The 18,989-nt window shown below is 35.0% G+C and overlaps 1 protein-coding gene and 1 non-coding gene across 2 annotated transcripts in view; one reads left to right on the forward strand and one right to left on the reverse strand.

The window, feature by feature from the left end:
• The window catches only part of LOC150110484 (carboxypeptidase N catalytic chain-like), a 157,557-nt gene that overhangs the window by 10,433 nt on the left and 128,135 nt on the right, over positions 1–18,989 (forward strand). Inside the window, exon 2 of the mRNA XM_090399553.1 lies at positions 16,918–17,200. Within this exon, the coding sequence (XP_090255679.1) occupies positions 16,963–17,200 (238 nt within the window). The 5' untranslated portion in view covers positions 16,918–16,962. The remainder of the gene's footprint in view (positions 1–16,917; positions 17,201–18,989) is intronic.
• TRNAT-AGU (transfer RNA threonine (anticodon AGU)) lies at positions 8,856–8,929 on the reverse strand. Its single transcript has one exon. It is a non-coding gene; the product is annotated as a tRNA-Thr (tRNA).

An 18,989-nucleotide genomic window follows, 5' to 3' on the forward strand; every position in this document is an offset into this window, starting at 1 on the left:
AGGTTTGAGAAACGCAGAAGCAGTGAGTGGAACAAAACAACACCACTGTAGAAGTATGAACAGAGCATTCACGAAGCGTTTCAACCTTCGGAACATATTTTTATTTTATAATTACAGTATTTATCTTTCATAAAAGTTCGTGACGGGAAAACTCTTTATATGGATTTTTTTTTTTTTTTTTTCTATTGAAGGTGAGTTAGCCGATCTTATACGGAAGTAGCAGGGTTTTTTTTTTCTCCCGGAAACTCGGGTTTTTCATCCCGCATATAGACAAATCGGCCCTTCAGAACACACGCAATTTACAGACAAGAAATATTAGTGGTGGTGGTGGTAGTGGGCAGTGGATGGCATTGATGTAGATGATGACAGTAGATTTTCGATGTAGTGGTGGAGACACAGAGTTGTAGTGAGGTTTCCTTCCTCGATGACTTTCGGACTCCTTGGCGGTGTCACGAAATAAATAATAAATATAGCGTAGTATTCAGAACGAAATAAGTTACAGAAAACGCTAAGTGAAATGTTACCTAATCTGTCTGTTGTTATTTTATTTATTTATGTTTTATATGCTTTCACAAAATCTGAAACTTTCGTATGTAAAAGATGCTTTTTCAGGTGACAAAAATATAGTAGTGCGTGGAAATAACTGAGATAAGTGCATCCTCTCTTCATATGCTGAATTGAATGCATCATTTTGCCCTAATTTTTTATTATTTTTTTTTTCGTTGAAAACGATAGGCAGCTGAACTTCATCGTTAGAGAACAACTGTGCTGAGTTACGGGATTAAAAAAGTCCGAGTATTTAGCAGAAGAACAAACTCAGCCTGCATGTGCCAAAGATTGACTAATTCTAGAATTGCTTATAAAATAAAAATAAAAAAAAAGTCGAAAAAGCGTATTGTGGGCCTACGCATTCCTCACCACTAGTTTTCTTCATTTACTGTTGCTTCCAGTGTCATCCTTGAAAGGTCTTGATATTCATCAGTTGTTTCCGAACTTTCATATTTTGAAGTGAGTCGAGAACTGTAGATAAAAAAAAAAAAAAAAAAAAGAATAATGGTGGAAATTAGTAGAAGAGTGACTGATCAGAAATTGGGGAATAGATGAGTCAGTGGAATAAAACGGAAGGAGGGGGGGGGGGAATCATCCATCAGTCTGGAGCTCTCTGTTGGACAGAGTCTGGAACTTCATAGAAAATTATAACATCCATTAAACATAAATTACGCATTAAGACATATCTTGAATTCAGAGCGTGCGGATATTGGATTTGAGGCAACTGTACAACTGTGCATGAATGAAATATGGTTGCGTCTTGAAACGTTTTGATGCTTTTTTTTTTTTTTTTTTTTTTGAAGAAGAAAAACCTCTCATAAATAAGATATCTGGGAGGCTTATGATATTAAGAGTAAGAATTTCTGTTTTTTTCCTTTGAAGAGAAAGGAAACAGGAATAAGTTTCAGAGAGATTAAATTCGAGCAGGTTAATTTTTATTATTTCTTCCTGTGGTTACGTCTTGAGAATTCTTCCCCTGGTTACAACTTGAAAAATACAGTACTCGAGACAAATATTAGACACACTAGAGACAAAAATGAAAATGATGAGGATAATTCTTCTGGTCTCTTTGTTTGCACATTGAAAAGTTTTCGAAATGAGAAATGTAGAGCACTCATCTTCAGGCTTCTGAATCAAGTCTTGCAGTCAGTGAAAGAACATTATTAATAGTGCGATTAGACCTGGGCAAAAACTGCAGAACGTTATGGTTTCCCCTAGTACTCCGTGGAAAACTACAAGATTCTACTTTTGAAGAAACACCATCATTAGGCCTCTGCCTTTTTTCCTTAAAAATAAATAAATAAAAATGAAGTCATCTTTTTACAGGTTGTGGTGTTTGCCGGGATGTCTGGTGCCCAAAATGCCCTGGAAATGTATAGAGGATCTACCTTTATTTCTCTTCTCCACGACATTAGTTCAAGTGGGTGACATAGACAGAAGATTAGCGTGAAAAGTACTAATGTCGAAGCAGTCTATCTGAAATTAGGTATATACGGCATTTATTATTTATTTATGGAAATTGCCTGGCCTAGGTGGTCGAGCGAAAAGCTTTTTAGTATAAGCTGGAATAGGAATTTGGTTTGTCTGGTGTAGGTGGGAGCTTGATATCAGTTCCTGGTACGGAAAGTATGAGAAAGATTTAAGTTCGAACCATGACTAGAATTAAAAGGAACTTTTATAGAGGCTTTTCGGCTGAAGGTGAGTTCGTTTAATTTCAAAACTGAAGTGGACGCGTGTTCATTCCGCAGAACAGCAGAATACGAGTTAATAATGTTACGATGTTTAGTCGCAATCAAATCAAATCACTCTTTGCACTGCAACTATGAGAGTGTAGAAAAGTGGCATCATTATATCTTCTGCTTTCTCTTTTGGTGTTGATAGAGAACTGTGTGAATGAAAAGGGAGTAGTCTCTGGGACGGACATACATGAAATAAATGATTTAGTTTACAGAGTGAATAGCTTCTCCACTCGCCAACCAGTCTGTTCAAACCCGCTCTAGCATGAATGAATGGCGGTGAACGTCCTTAAGTGGTAGACGATTATCGTTACCAGTGTGATAACACCCTCTCTCTTGTTGGAATCCTGACGTAACTTGTAACAGTTTCATGATTGGTATCTAGAACAGGATTCCAGGATTATTTAGCCCTTTCCCTTCCCACGGTATTAATGTACTATAAATTAGAAGTCTTGTGTGTGTGTGTGGGAGGGATGAAAGTTAAAAAATGACCACCAACTAGATATGAGGCGATTTTAACATTTTCACAATTTCATAGTCGGATTAGGACTTGTCGCGATATTTTTATTCAGTCTTCACTATACCACAAGAAGAAAACTTGGGACTTAAGCCATTATGCACAGTATTAATATACCTGCATTGAAACCATGGCTTGGGAACAGTACTAGATTTTAAAATGGAATGAGAGATGTTGAAAGTTTATTTTTCACTTGGTCAGATTATAATAAATTTAGTTTACTCTTTTATCCAAGTGTGTGCAAACAAAGTTTGCACCTGAAAGTATCTTCAGGACGGGTAAAGTGGTACAACACCGGGCAACTCCTTGCAAAGGTGGAGCAAGCTACCAACTCTCCTATCTCAGTATCTCCCATAATGCAAAACACATCTCCTTGCGGATATGTATAATGTTATGCATTAAGGGAAGTGCCACTAACAGACTAGTTTCGACCTTTAGTTGGAAAGAATTACCTGAAAGAGTTAAAAAACAGAATTCGTGGTCAATATAATATAACCATCAGCTGAAGTTGGAAATTGGTTCACTATCTCTGGACAAACTAAGAAATTGGATGATAGAATCAACACACAAATATCAAATATTACTCGCCAAAGGAAGAGAAAAATCAAAAACATTAACGAGGATAATAGGGAGGCCTGCTCTTGATTTAAATGAAATTGGATGCCCAAAACGTGAAAACATAATGTGTACTTTTAAATGCTTTTGGAAACATAATGAAAGATTCTGTGCTTTTAATAATTCTCAGAAGTATATGTGTTGGTTTCAAAAAAATAAATATGCAACCCTTAATTTTACTACAGTAATAAATTCCCAACGATCACCAAATGAAAAATTAACTTTCAGATGAGAGTCACATTGTCAAAAACCACACGATGGCAGTTCCACAAGCATGGGACCTTTTATGTATTTTTCAATCTATTTATTTTCTGTATGTTAGATTCAGTAAATACAATTTGTAAATAATATTTTATTCAAATAAAATGTGTAAATTTAAATGAACAAATTGGGTGTCATTGATGTGTTATACAAATTTAAGTAAGACCATAACGTTTTTTTTTTTCCTTGTGAAATTTCATGCCACAAATTAACCAGAGACTTTTTTTTGATTCAGTGAATTAAAAGTCTTATTTGTTCATGCAACCCCTCAAATATTTCATGACACTGTCAAATCTTGGAACCAAAAGGAATAATCGGGTAAAAATTAATAGCCAGAATTTTAGTGGAGAAGATTTCACCTGAAAAGTTACAATACTGTAAGAATTTGGCTATTTTACAGAGCCATTTGTTAATAATATTACAGTAAAAAAAAACAGAAATTAACAAAGTATATATTACAGAGCTAATATTCATTTGAAATAATAAGAAATAACTATTTATTTGTTGTGCTGCAAAAGAAATTTCTAAAAAAAAATGCAATGGCGAGTTCAAAACCTTGTTTGTCGCATATCCATTACTTAAAATTACTAATGCTGAAGAAAAAATAAATAAAATAAATAAATTTCAGTTACAGAAATAGGTTAAGAGCACAAGGAATCACAGGTAAAATTAATAGTCAATATTGGTTTTAAAAAAATAAATGTAAGCATTAATTTACTACAGCAATAATTTCCTACGGGAACGAAGAATGAATAATTTTAGGATATGTGGCATCACAATCATGTGAATGATAATCACTTAGTCATATGTAAGTATTTGAGAAACTTCCAAACTTGGGAAAATGATACCTTTTGAACAATACCGCAATTTACGGATGTGACTCGTGTCATCTTCATGAACGACCCCTTTGAAGAAAACTGCAATTTGTAGTAACCGTTTTTTGGGGGATATTGCTCATGACGATAACATAGCATCCACAGGCTGAAATATAAAGGACGAAGTACTCAACTATTTCAGGTTACAGTATTTACAGAAATTTCGTTCTTTGTGGTTTTTGTGTTTGTGTTGTGGTGTGGATATAAAATTCAATTATTTTGGAATATTTTTTTTTGGAATATTCGTATTTAGAAGAGCCATTCTGGAAAGCTGTAAGTAATTTTAAATTATCATTAGCATTTCTAGAATACATACAAAAGGTTTTGTAATCCATTTAACTGTCCGTTTATTTTAATTTATTTATTTTAAAATACCATAGAGACACCAGCATATAATTAAATTATTCAGAAAAGCATAGTACCAAGATGTTCCCATTCTGGAAAGAAATGTAAGTTAATTTTTTTTAACTTAAACATAACAGTTGATAATTGTAATTTCAATAATCAATGCTCGTAAGTTTCGGTAAGCGTAATTCTAATACTTAATAGTTTTTATGCATTCGTGATATCTGTAAATTCCTATTTCTGCATATTGCATTGTAAATAATATCTGTGAAATAAATATGTAAACTTAAAAGAACAAACACGATGTGTTATGTATGTTTAAGATCACTTTCGAAATCGCCGTGAATTCACACACGATTTGTTTATTTATTTATTTATTTATTGAACTTTAAGATCTTAATTTTAGACAAATCAAAATATTCGGATGAATTATGAATAAAATATGAATTAGAATTAGAATATGAATATAGAATAAAATACGGATGAGCTATGGAAAAAAAAACTATGTTTGAGTTGTTGTTGTTGTTGTCTTGTCCTTTGAAGAGTCTTAGATGTTTCCGTGTGCTATGTTTGAGTGACATTAGCGTATAATTAAATTATTCAGAAAATCCTAAACACGGCCGCCATCACGACTCTACTCTACTCTAAGAATTCCCACCCTTTAACAGGAAAGAAATACCCCATAATGTATTGGAAATTAGTACACCCATCTATAGATAACCAAACAAAACATGATGAAAATGACGGATGTGTCACCCTGGGAAAATTCCAAGATATCTTATCTCAAAAACATCGCCCACAATTCCATAGCCAAACCAAAACACCATGTGATATCACAGAGAGACATATGTTCTCCAGAAATTTCCAAACACATAACGTCAAGATTCTTATCTCTAAATATCACCCACAATGCAATAAATGAACCAAACACACCACGTGATGTCCCGGACAGACGAGGACCCCAGCGAAAAATTCCAAACTCTATAATAACAAACATCCACATCATGATTCCTTATCTTATCTTGATCTTGATCTTGTCAGAGGTGTCCCACCAATCACGACACGATTCCTTATACACTAATATATCTCCCTTTCCATTCAAAACAACGTCACTTATTTACAACTAACAAATGACGTCACTTATCTTCATCTGACAACAACAAACATTCACGTCACGATTCCTTATCTTATCTTGATCTTGATCTTGTCAGAAGTGCACCACCAATCACATCACGAATCCTTATCTCTACCATCACCCATAATTCCATACGCGAACAAAACAAACAACGTGACATCACACACACATATGCTCCCCAGGGAAATTCCAAACATTCCAATCTCATGACGTTACGCCCACATTTACGTCATCTTCTTATCAACCAATGACGTCATGATTCCTTATCTTATCTTGATCTTGATCTTGTTCAAATCGCCACCCCCACAAGGAGATGTGTTTTGCATTATGGGCGATACTGAGATAGGAGTGTTGGTAGCTTTCTCCACCTTTGCAAGGAGTTGCCCGGTGTTGTACCACTTTACCCCAGTCCTGAAGATACTTTCAGGCGCAAACTTTGTTTGCATACACTTGGATAAAGGATTAAACTAAATTTATTATAGTCTGACCAAGTGAAAAATAAACTTTCAACATCTTTCTCTAAATCCAGAGTAATTTAATAAAAAGGTGGCACACCGTTTGGCAGCTCCTATAGGAGGAGATGACCTTGCTAATGCTTCTGCCTTGGCATCTCCACTTGGGCCTGGCTCCCACTGAAGAGCCCTCAATAAAGGTCGAAACTAGTCTGGGTAGTGGCCCTTCCCTTAATGCATAACTTTATACGTATCCGCAAGGAGATGTGTTTTGCATTATGGGAGATACTGAGATAGGATTGTTGGTAGCTTTCTCCACCTTTGCAACGAGTTGCCCGGTGTTGTACCACTTTACCCCAGTCCTGAAGATACTTTCAGGCGCAAACTTTGTTTGCACACACTTGGATAAAGGCTTAAACTAAATTTATTATGGAATGAGAGAGCAAGGAGATGTGTTTTGCATTATGGGAGATACTGAGATAGGATTGTTGGTAGCTTTCTCCACCTTTGCAACGAGTTGCCCGGTGTTGTACCACTTTACCCCAGTCCTGAAGATACTTTCAGGCGCAAACTTTGTTTGCACACACTTGGATAAAGGCTTAAACTAAATTTATTATGGAATGAGAGATAAAGGAGTACATTTCAATTGAAAGGGAGATGGTAAATCCCGTTTTATTTTAAATAACAAAAGTAATATCAAGGAGTACATTTCAGTTAGAATTTTTTATGTTATACATTCAGACAAATTTTGAGATCTCAGCCTTATTATTAAGTCGGAAAAATCGGCTTATTATTAAGTCCAGGTTGACGACAAGGTGCATGAATCAGCGTTTGGTGGATTCATCAATTCACATACTTCGTGGGATGGAATTGTAACAGAAAGTTAGCGAAACTGATGCAAATATTGAGAAACCTCACAGTTTCCACAGTATATAAAGTATTATCGGGGTAAAGAAAGAATTAAAAATGTGAAAGGAATATTTTTAAAAGAAAATCAAAAATTATTGGTACTGTACTGATAATTATTTTATACAATAGTTGTAATTTTTGTTGCTTTCTTTTTTCCGGTAATATTTATAACAAGTGCAATATAGCGAAACCATGCTCAGACAGTCTTGGACATTTTAATTTTTTTTTATTTCCAAGAAGTAAAAGAATTACATATAAAATATCTAAAAATGCATCAATAAGCATATATGTGTAGGAATGTCGAAAAATTAAATTGTTGCTAGATCTCAATAATTCCCGAAAATTTTATTTTATTCATTTAATATTCGCATGTTCTCTTAAATAAGAATTTTTGTGTTTGTAGTGATAAAACGATATAATACTAAAATTTAATTAGTATTAGATATTAAAAATAAGCCGCAAAGTTCGATTATTGCTAGGGCTGTACTTATGCACAGGCGCACGAGGCTCCAACAAGGGCTTCGAAAAATTAGGACCAATTTAAGGGCCACAAACAAAGAGTGAGCGGCCCAGGAGCACTCTAGCGCCTCAGGTCCCGCATGCCTCGGGAAAAGTGCAAGTATAGCCTGATGATTGCAAACAAAGAAAGAAAAAAAAATACATCAGAACAACTTACAGATGGGTAACATTATATATATTATATTTGTTAAAAACACTAAGTTTGAGGTAAGAAGAAAAGAAATTCTAGGTACATATTAATTATTATTAATATTATTATTACGTAACACTTGCAGGGAGTCCAAAGCAGTGGCGTAGCTAGGGGGGTGCGGAGGGGGTGGTCCGCCCCGGGCGGCACTTTTCACGTAAGACAATTTTATTTTTCTACGATTATTCTATTTATGTTAACTTAGTAATTTTATTACTTAATTAGTTTTCAACAACTATACTTACAACTAAAATAAACATAAACATTGTGTTTTAATTTCTTCCCCCAGCGGCAGACTAGGCGACAGGTCGGTTGGGAGTGGTACTAACAAGAAGTCGTATCTACGTAACACGCGGACCCTGCATAGGAAGCGGCAATAACGTGTAGTGAAAGAAGAAGATAGTGTTTTAATTTCTTTCCCTACGTGGTTTTGACTTTTTGTAGTATTTTTGGTGTCTGTTGAGAGGGGCGGCAAACTCAGGGACCACCCCGGGCGGCAAAAGCTCTAGCTACGCCACTGGTCCAAAGACTCATCGAAGGAAGGCACCTGCTCTACAACGCTGTCTCCATCAACCTCAACTATCATCATCATCTACACCAACGCCATCTTCCGCCCATCAGCACCACTAGTATTTTCACAGACAATCACAAACATCCATGCCACGCAGGGATTCGAACCCACAATCTTTCGGCTGGAGAGTGGATACACTCACCACTCGGCCAACCAGGCTGGCAAAATAAAGTAAAAGTTTTGTAGGCACCGGTAGGATTCGAACCCACGATCTCCTGTTTACTAGACAGGCGCTTTAACCAACTAAGCGACGGCGCCGATGCTAGTGAGAAATCACTATCAACATTTACAGTTACTCTTAAAATTGAATTTTTTTTATAAAAAAAGAGCCTTGGGCGGAAAGTCTGGATCTTTATTCAGTTACCAATAAATCTGATGCAAAACTTTTTTTTTTTTTTTTTTGAGTTGACGTAGGTCTAATTGTTATTAGCACAGCTAACAAAATTTTTCGGTTCGGTACCGGTATACATGTATCTTCATATAAATTAATTTCAATATATATATATTTGTTTGTCTTAAAAATTAATATATCTTTCACTATCTGTATTTTTAAATCCGCTTCAAGGCTTCCAAGATCATAATTTTCCATTTCTTTGTTCGTATTATTTTCTGTTTCACTTCTATTGAAGCTCTTTGAAAATTCCTACCATTAGCGATTTCGCAGATCGTATAGTTTCGTTTTTATCTTCGTACTACAGAAATCATCATTAACCTCGTTTAAACAATTAATAATAAAAGACTATCTAAATGATTAAAAAAAGTGCCTGTTTAATTTCTTCAAAAGATTCTTACTTAAAACAGAATTTTGTGTTTCAAAACTAAAAGGAATCTTAAAAATTCCTTTACTTGTTAGGATCACGTCATGATTGTTTAGTTCTTAAACTGCAAGTTTTACACCAGATTCTTAAACAATTTATTATATTTTCAGAAATTTTTGAATCTTCATCAAGTGATCTATCAGCAAGAAAGTATAAAGAAAATTCTTCCATTAAAATTGAAGATCAAGGTAGTCTGTATCCGGTTCTCAAATCTAGTAATACTGAGTACTTTCTTCGCAAGTTCGTATTGTAGGGTGAAAGTTTCGAAACTGTAGTGCCGTGATTTTTTAAAAGTAATAGGCCTGCAGATTTAAATTTTAATATGAATAAGAGACAAGGGACTTTGTTTATTTTTGGTATTAAGAAATCTCTTATTGAAGGTGTCGTGAGTCATCCACCACCAGCCTACAAAAGCGATCTCCAGGATGTACAAAAGGAGGGGAAAACTACCAGCACACAGAAGAAAACGTCTGCATTCATTCGTAAGTACTCATAATAATATTATAAATTTTTGGTGATCAGAATGGGATATGTCAATGAAAATCAGCACAAATTAATTTAATGATGTTTATGTTTAATTGATGTTTAATTAATGATTAATTATTAATTAATAATTAATAATAAAAATCAGCTAAATTAACAATTAATTATTAATCAATACATTACAAAATAATCAAGATGTTCCGTGAAAATGTCAGGATTTGTGAAGTGTTCTGTCGTTGGAAAAGTTTGGGAAACGCTGATCCAATGCATATCTGTATTCTCAGAATCTAATTGTGTTTCCTCAATGGTATTTACATCATCTTCGTCATCGTAACTTTTGTCTTCGCTACTTTCATTGCTATCTTTTGATGACAAATCACTTTTATGACAGCAAGATGATGTACGTGGTTGTAACACAGCTGTTGTAAGACCAGAATAATTTTCCGAATTTTTTCATAATTGCAGCACAAAGGACACCAGTCTTTCTTTAACAAAATAATAGGTCTTTGTTGCAGACCAAGTACTATGCATTCTTATTATCTTTATTGATAACTACAGGCCTCTTTTATAGCAGCTTTCTCTAATAAAGTCGCTTTTTCCTTTAGAATAAACAGTATTGGTAGAAATATCATCTCCTCTTGCAACTTTAATGCGTGATATGTTGAGAAATGGAAAGTTTTTTTTTTTTTTTTTTTTTAAGTGGACGGGCGTTTGCGCATCATAATCACTGCTTTTCTTTCTTTTCATGCCATTAATGTTTAGTATTTTTTTAGTAATATAAAAGCAATGTTAAATATTTTTAGTGTTCCCCGCATTCGGGGATTTTAAAATTACGAATTTTTCCTGAAAATTCTCGGGAAGCCATTACCTAATGGTAATGGCTTTCCGTTCCGCATATTGTGTAGATCAGTTTTAGTCTCATTATGACGCGAAGAATCTTTATAGGAGCTTTTTCAATTGTAGATGAGTTAGCTGGCCTTATATGGAAGGTTTTTTCTTCCACAGAATCGGATAGAGAACACGTAATTAACAGAAATACATTTGCGAAGCAGATTAGTGTCGTATGGAGTGGCAGCGTCATATAATAATAATAATAATTATTATTATAATAAACAGAACGAGTGCTGCGTAGCCGCATGATAAATATGATCTAGATGGGCGAAGATTCGATTGGTAGTCGATCGCTGGCGCAGCCAAGTAGGTTTTTTTTTTTTTTTTCTTTCCCCACTGGAAACTTGCGTTTTTATCCTCGCTTTCCAAAATGAAGGGTAAAAGAGTTTTACCTATTAAATGGATAAGAATCCTATATTGTTATATAGCCAGTAAGTGAAACTCAAGATCGATAACTACGATCTATGAGTTTCAATGCCGAAAAACTATCGGCGAAGGCAACTCGAAGCAAAGGTGGAGCAAGATCCCTCACTATTCTTGATATTCTCTCATAATGTAAAACACAGCTCCTAAGAGATGTAATACTGTCATTACATTATGAGGGGAGGTCACTACCCAGACCGGTTTCAACCTTTTTTGAGGTCTCATGTTTTACATTATGAGAGAATATCAAGAATAGTGAGGGATCTTGCTCCACCTTTGCTTCGAGTTGCCTTCGCCGATAGTTTTTCGGCATTGAAACTCATATCTCGTAGTTATCGATCTTGAGTTTCACTTACTGGCTATATAACAATATAGGATTCTTATCCATTTAATATCTATTCAATTGCCAGAAAACTGGCAATTGAAATAATTAAAATAAAAAGCCTTTTGGCTTTTTATTTTAATTACAAGAGTTTTACCTAATTCTTTTGAGTAACGAAAAAACATTAAAGGATTTATTTATTTTTATAATATATATTGGTAGGATCTAATTAGAAGCTGCAAGTGTTCCATATTTTTATGTGTACATGTACCAGTGGCGGCTTGTACACAAGCACTGAGACACTGCTGCAGCATCCCCAAGGAAAAAAAAGAAAAAATTTAATTTAGTTTGTGTTTATAAATAATAACAATGCTGACAACATTATATAAATGCAATACAACATGTTAAAGGTTACAGCTTATGTTTCGACATTGATTGAATAGTTAATAATTGAAACTGTTCGATTAACGCTTTAGATTATTCCAACACTGCGATCCAACGCAGTGTCGGAATTATCACGTTCGGTCAGTTTCGGCTAGACTCGCTGATATTCGTTTGCACTTATAAACAGATAAATCGCATGCATGCGCGCGTTATTTCTGTGAGATACGAAACTTTTATTATTGGTGTGTGTTCGTGGTGAGGGTGAAATATTTTTAGTAAATCTTATTTTATTCTGTTAAAATTACGTATAATTATTTATTTATTATAGATACAATGCTGAATTATGACGAGTGTCACTGTTGAAAATATGAAAAGAATTTTCTCAATTATCATTACATGAAACAAATGCACTGCAATCTAACGCAGTGTCGGAATGTCGAAACCGACACTGCTTTGAGCAGTGTCGCTACAGATAAATTGTATGCTTGCTCGCGTTATTTCTGTGTACAAAACTTTTATTATTGGTGTGTGTGTTTGAAATATTTTTAATAAAGCAATTTTTAATATGTAAATTTACTTATTAATAAATTGGTTACCGATTAGGAAAAAATGAATTATTTTTCTTATTTTATATATGTAGCATCCCCCGCTTAAAATTTTCACCGGCCGCCACTGACATGCACGCAGGGATATAGTACTAAATAATAAATAAATAAATAAAAAAAAAAGCACAGGAGCGCTAGAAGGGGTTTTATGTTCACCTTTACACCTCGCTAAACCCCTCTACCCATGGCGACATATAAATCCTGAAAAAATGTATGCATAAATTTTATAGCATAACAAAGAACAATTTTAAATACTATTTTCGCAATATTAATATTTTGAAATTGGCCTATTATTCCACAAAAGCACCACATCACCCACCTCTGGCTATACTATACTGCTTCGGAGGCACCCATTATGTTGTGCGTAGATTTTAGGTGTTTGAAGTTGGCAAGGCATTTGAGTTTTCTTTAAGTGGTTCCATTTTTTTTTCTCGATTTAAATCTTAATTTATTAAAGACGGTACATCATTCTGAGTATTGAAAGTTTTGAAGCGGTATTCATAAAATAATTTAAATTAAACACTTTCTTCTTGATTACTTTTCGTGTTTTACTTATTACTGGTAATCCTTGCTGTACGTGTGCTATTGTTTATTACATTTAAGTAGCTAGCAGTTCTTCACAGTTATTATCCATGAGTATTCAATTTTTCCAAAATATGTTTGGAAAAACTGAAGATATCATCTATCACCAGCTTCTTGCCTTGGACGTCACAATGAATAAACGAAATATCTGACAAAGTAAAGACGCCTTTACTTGACAGATGTTGTGTTAGAGAATTTTCATTTTTCTACGCAGCTGTTCTCCGATAACTAGCTGCATACCTGTGTGTAGGTCCATATGTTTTAGGTTCAGTAGGGTTTAAACAGCATGTGCAAACTAAGTCTAAGTCTGTCAGAGATGCCAATGTAATGAATCTTTTTTCATTTTATCTGTGGAAATAAGCTTGGCGATAGCAACAGTTCTAAAACTTTATTTTTTTTTTTTGAGGCCAAACCCTAGACTAAAAGCATTTATTTTTCATGAAACCAATGCGAAAATTTTCATGAAATATTTTCCGTAAAAAACAATGACAATGAATCGTTGCCTGCAAAATATTTTCATCAAGATAACATATGATACATAATATTGCAAATAGTAGAGTGACATAACTGTTCTAGAAAGAAGTCAGTTTAATAAAAAATTAGCACTTTCCCATTCACGGATTCTCCCCCCTCCCCTCCAGAAACTACATCTAATATAAGTTATAAATGTGTCGGCTCAGGGAAACTCCTAAAAGTTTCTGCGGAACCCTAGAGGTTCGCGAAACAGTTTTAGAAACACCAGTCTATAGCATCAGTCAATTTGTGTGTGTGTGTGTACAGATTTTTTTTTCTTGGAGAGTAGTGAATGAATGGAATGGATTGCTACAATCAGTTGTGAATGCTCTATTATGAAAAGCATTGTACAAATGCTGATTAGTATTTAGTGAAATGTTAGTGGACATACAGCGATTAGTTTGCGTACTTCATGAAGGTTCCGATATAATAATAATTTCTTCACCACGTGGCAAATGGTTAAACCTACTCTTTCTGCGCATTGTTTATATTATTTTTTTTCACTTCCAGGATGTTCCTATTTTGGTTGTATAATGTGAAGCTCTTTCAAACTTTGTTCCTTCTTAGCAATAATAATTTTCAATATATTTGAATGTTTGAAATTTGATTTTGAAAGCCTTGATGCCAACTTTGATAGTATTATTGGTTCTAGATAACCGATATTGAACATTATCATAACAGCTAACGCATATGACCGGAAAACGCGGCGGGCGGTATTGTCGATCTAGTCACCATAGTGTCCTCAGAATCACCCAATCACTCAGAATTAATTATTTGTGCATGATGATGTTGCACAGGCCTTCGTAAGCAACGAAAGCAATGCCTAGGAGCGGCAAGTTTGGAGGATAAAACATTTCGACAAAAACTGTTATAATTGTATCTAATTGCTGCCATAAATTTTCTTGCATTTAGGAGTGGCAATATAATGTTTGCTTAAGAACAGCATGCGCCTTCATAGCTCAGTCAGTATGCCCGGAAAGACACGGCTTCGATTCCCGTCTAAGATGTGAGGAACCTTTATCTGGTCTCTTTCGAATAAAGGTGAGTTAGCCGGTCTCATACGGGGGTAGGGATTTTTTTCCACCAGGAGACTCGGGTTTTTCTTCCCCCCAGAACAGGCAAACTGGTCCCGTGAACACACGCGGATTACAGTCACGAATACGTCCCAGCCATATGTCGGTTCCCGAGCCCGGATAAAATGGAAGATTGAGAAAAGCATTGGTGAACTACCCTGTAAAAATCTCATCAGGAATACTTTGTGGGCAATGCCTACAAAGTGACCTACTGTCGGAAATGGCTGAAACGGAAAAATCAGTCACTCAGCCAATCTCATACGGAGGTGGGTTCCCCCTCCCCCCCCCGGAAACTCGGGTTTTTCATTCCGCAGAACAGGCAAACCGTCCCCTTGAACGGTTCCCACGGGGACCGTTCAAGGGGACGTCTTGCTGCCCTTAGGGGGGGGGGGGCAGCAAGGAATGACGACCCGGCTGCAACAATTAGCCGTAAGCCCCCTTCCTCATTGGAAAGGGGACTCAACCTGTCTTAAGATGGATGAATGAGTAGAATAAGATAAGAGCAGCATACACCTTAACAACAGTCTTGACGAGGCAAAATGTGTGTATCGGATATTACTTCAAAATAATCTTCTAAATCTGGTGTGAAAAGAAATGTTAATACACGCAACTTTATAAGTTTTAAAGCAAAGTCTGGAACAGTATTTTTTTCTCGCTTAAAACATTTGACTGTCTTTTTCATAACTCCCACCCACGTAAATTCTTTTCTATTATTATTATTATTATTATTTTTTTTTAATTACAATCTTAAAAGTAGATTAGATATGTCTTCAGTAAATAAAAGCATCATGGTTATAAAACGTCTTGATTTAAATTCCATTATACAATGAAATGAATTTTCTGGACCTTTCCAACAAGAGGAAGATGGCAGGTTTTATTTTTTCTTTCTTTTTTTCCCTACAAAAAAAAAATAAATATAAATAAAAATAAAATAATGATAATAATAATAATAATAATAATAATAATAAATAGATGAAGTTTTGCTTTTAAAATTACCAACAGTACCAATATTTTGGAGAGACAATATAAATATCATTAAAGGTTCCATTTTTAAATATTGTATTATGATGCTGCCTTTTCTGATACAAAAGCGCTTTGACTTCTTTTATATGTATGATATCGTTTTAGATATATACAACTCTCCGTCAAAGATTGTTACATTTTTCAGATCTTTTCTCCCTTCTTCCCAAATTTGGTGTGATATTATTTAAAGATGATCACCGAGGAAGGAGTGTAATTGCAAAAGTTAATTGAACATTCGCATAATTGTGGTATTGCCATGAAACAACACCTCATTGTGTTGTGTGTGTGGGAAGGCGAAGCTCCGGGCGCGGGCGCACATGCACACACAATGTGCATGTGCATATGAATATTGATACAAAAATATAAATATAAATGTTAATCAGTTATTTAGAAGTGACATGTAATATATGCATTGTATACAAAGGAGCATGCAGGAAATAAATTACTGTACCTCCTGGTAGGGTTACTGTTGGGAGGTAAACAAACCACACACATACACAACAAGAGTTTAGCTGAGCTTTAGTTTAGCTAATGAAAGAGCGTTCCTGTGGAGGCTTGATATGCAACTACAGAAACTCCTCGAAAACAGAGGGAGAAACCAAAACTATTGTCAGAGCTCTATCTGTGGCAACGCTTATAAAGAAAACTTTATTTTTATTTAAGTTAAGGGATATTACATCCCATATTGTTTCTTAGCCGAATTGTTCTAGCCTTTATTTTTAACTTCTTTAACAGCATTACTTCATGTTGCTGTTCGATACTGGAGAGCTAATGAGTTTATTCTTCACGCCTTTTCTAGCGTAATAGGATCCTTCAAATTACGTTGGGCCCCTGGCTAACACATGTTGAAAACTCTCGGCCCTTATTTTTCTTTTCAAAGTTTTAGCGGCGATACTTTCATGGATAATTGCGATTACCGTACTTGTACTACTGCACACATAGGCTTTGCAATTGACTCTAATAACCTTCTCCAGATGAGGACAATTTTATACGTTACGAAAATTATCGATTGCTTAGTTGCGTACTTCCTACCGTTTTGTAAACGTCACGATGGTTTCCTTGGAAACCCATTTCTTAAATCAATTTTGCTGTGAGGTTTCATGATAACGTTTTGTTGCTTTCATTGCAGTGGTGGTCGCCGTCGCCATTGTTTGTGATTCGGCTACAAGCAAGAATGCGACGGCAGACGATGTTTATAACCATATTGTTAACAGTACTTGTACTAACTCATCAGCAGGCTTCGGATTTTGAGTTTAAACATCATGACAACAAAGAACTAAACCAGATCTTGCAGCAGATCCATACCCGTTGTCCCGATATTACGAGAGTGTATGAACTGAACCGTCGCAGCGTCCGAGGATGGCCACTTACAGTGATTGAAGTAACGGATAATCCTGGACAACATGAACCACGTAAGTTAATATATCTGATATCTGCTAGATTATATAATAATATTAAATTACCTTGAATGGCGATGTGTGTGTGTGTGGGGGGGGGTCGAAGGCAGCGTGTGATTGCCCTTTCGACTTCTTTGCTAACTTCACTGTAAAACGTAGATGCATGAAAGCGATGCTTATTAAACTAGTATTTGCACATCGGGAAAAAAAAAAAAGATCCTTTAAAAAAAATAAAAGTGCAATCTATCTATGACTGAAGCTCAAAAATCCTGACCAATAACTTGTATTTTATAATTGTTTAGCTAATCGTATTACAGAACAAGTCACTACAAAAATTTAATTGTGTTCTCTTCCACATGTTTCTACAAATGCAGGAAATACTTTTTTTGAGTGTAAAATTTACCCATTTGATAATAAAAATACTATTAGACTGTAGTATATTTTAATTCTTTTTACTCCAGAATAAGTCATTGGTAAAAATCAGTAAAAATAAATAAATAAAGAGCATTCATCTCCATGGAGTTGATTAAGTAAGAATGGCCACACTAACACTTATAAAATACTTATTTGGTTAGATATCTACTTCTCACAGTCAGAAAAGGGGGGGGGGGTGACATTAGACTAACATCTCCACACACCCATACAGTCTATTTAGGTACTCTTGCAAAGCCACAACATCTTCTCTACTCCTCATAACTCTCCCTGACTTTGCATCATCTGCAAACAACTGTATATCACCATTTAAGTCCTTTTCGATGTCATTTACACACAAATGATATGGGAATGAATTTATAAACAACAATGGCCCCAATACATATCCTTGGGACATGCCACTAGTGACTTTCCTCTTGTGGGATATCACCCCCCCCCCCCATATACAACCTGCTGACACCTATCAGACAACCAATCTCCAATACTCTATTCTATCCCCATCTGTTCCAATTTAACTACTAGTTTGCCATGTGGAAATCTATGAAAAGCCTTTGTAAAATCTAAATATACTACTGTATATGTATCCTCCTTATCCAATGTATTTGTAACCTTGTTAGAATGAGTAAGCAGATTGGTAAAACACAATCTTCCCTTAGCAAATCCATGCTGTCCATTAAAGAGAATTCTACTACTGTCAACCCAATTCTGAATCCTTGTCCTAACTAGCTTCTCCAACACCTTTACCACAACTCCAGACGAGCATATTGCTCTATAATTTGAAGCCTTAGTCTTATCATCCCTTTATGAAGTGGAACAATTTTGCCATCTCTCCTCTCCTTTGGAATCTGGGCTAATCTAAGACTCATGTTTTAGATTAGCCCAGGAACATTCCAGGGCATGAGGGAATCTCCCGGGAACATTCCCTCAAGACACGCAGTGATATACCATCAAATACCATGGCCTCGTTAATATCAAGTTTACTTAATTCCTCATATATATATATATATATCCTGCTCATTCATTATCATTGGTTCCTCCCCATTCACACTGCTCTCATGTTACAATCACAGGGATGGAATACTTTAGTGAACTGCTCATTAAACAATGAGCAGTTATTTATGTTCCATTTTTTATTATTTACATTTTACTGATTAATTATATAATTTTCCACAGTGACTGTTGAAGGTAATTATTATTATTACTATTATTGCTTTGTAATATTCAAAGAATATTTTATTTGTAGTTCATTATTGTTTTAATATGTATTTATTATAAAACATATTATTATTATTATTATACTTCAGCAGGATAATCCACAAAAGGAATAAATGAAGTTGTTCGATCCTGCAGTTTATGTATTCCAATGACAGAG

Source organism: Typopeltis vanoorti, chromosome 1 (genome assembly GCF_054136105.1).
Source record: "Typopeltis vanoorti isolate ZY-2024b chromosome 1, IOZ_Tvanoo_1.0, whole genome shotgun sequence".
Lineage (NCBI taxonomy): Eukaryota > Metazoa > Arthropoda > Arachnida > Uropygi > Thelyphonidae > Typopeltis > Typopeltis vanoorti.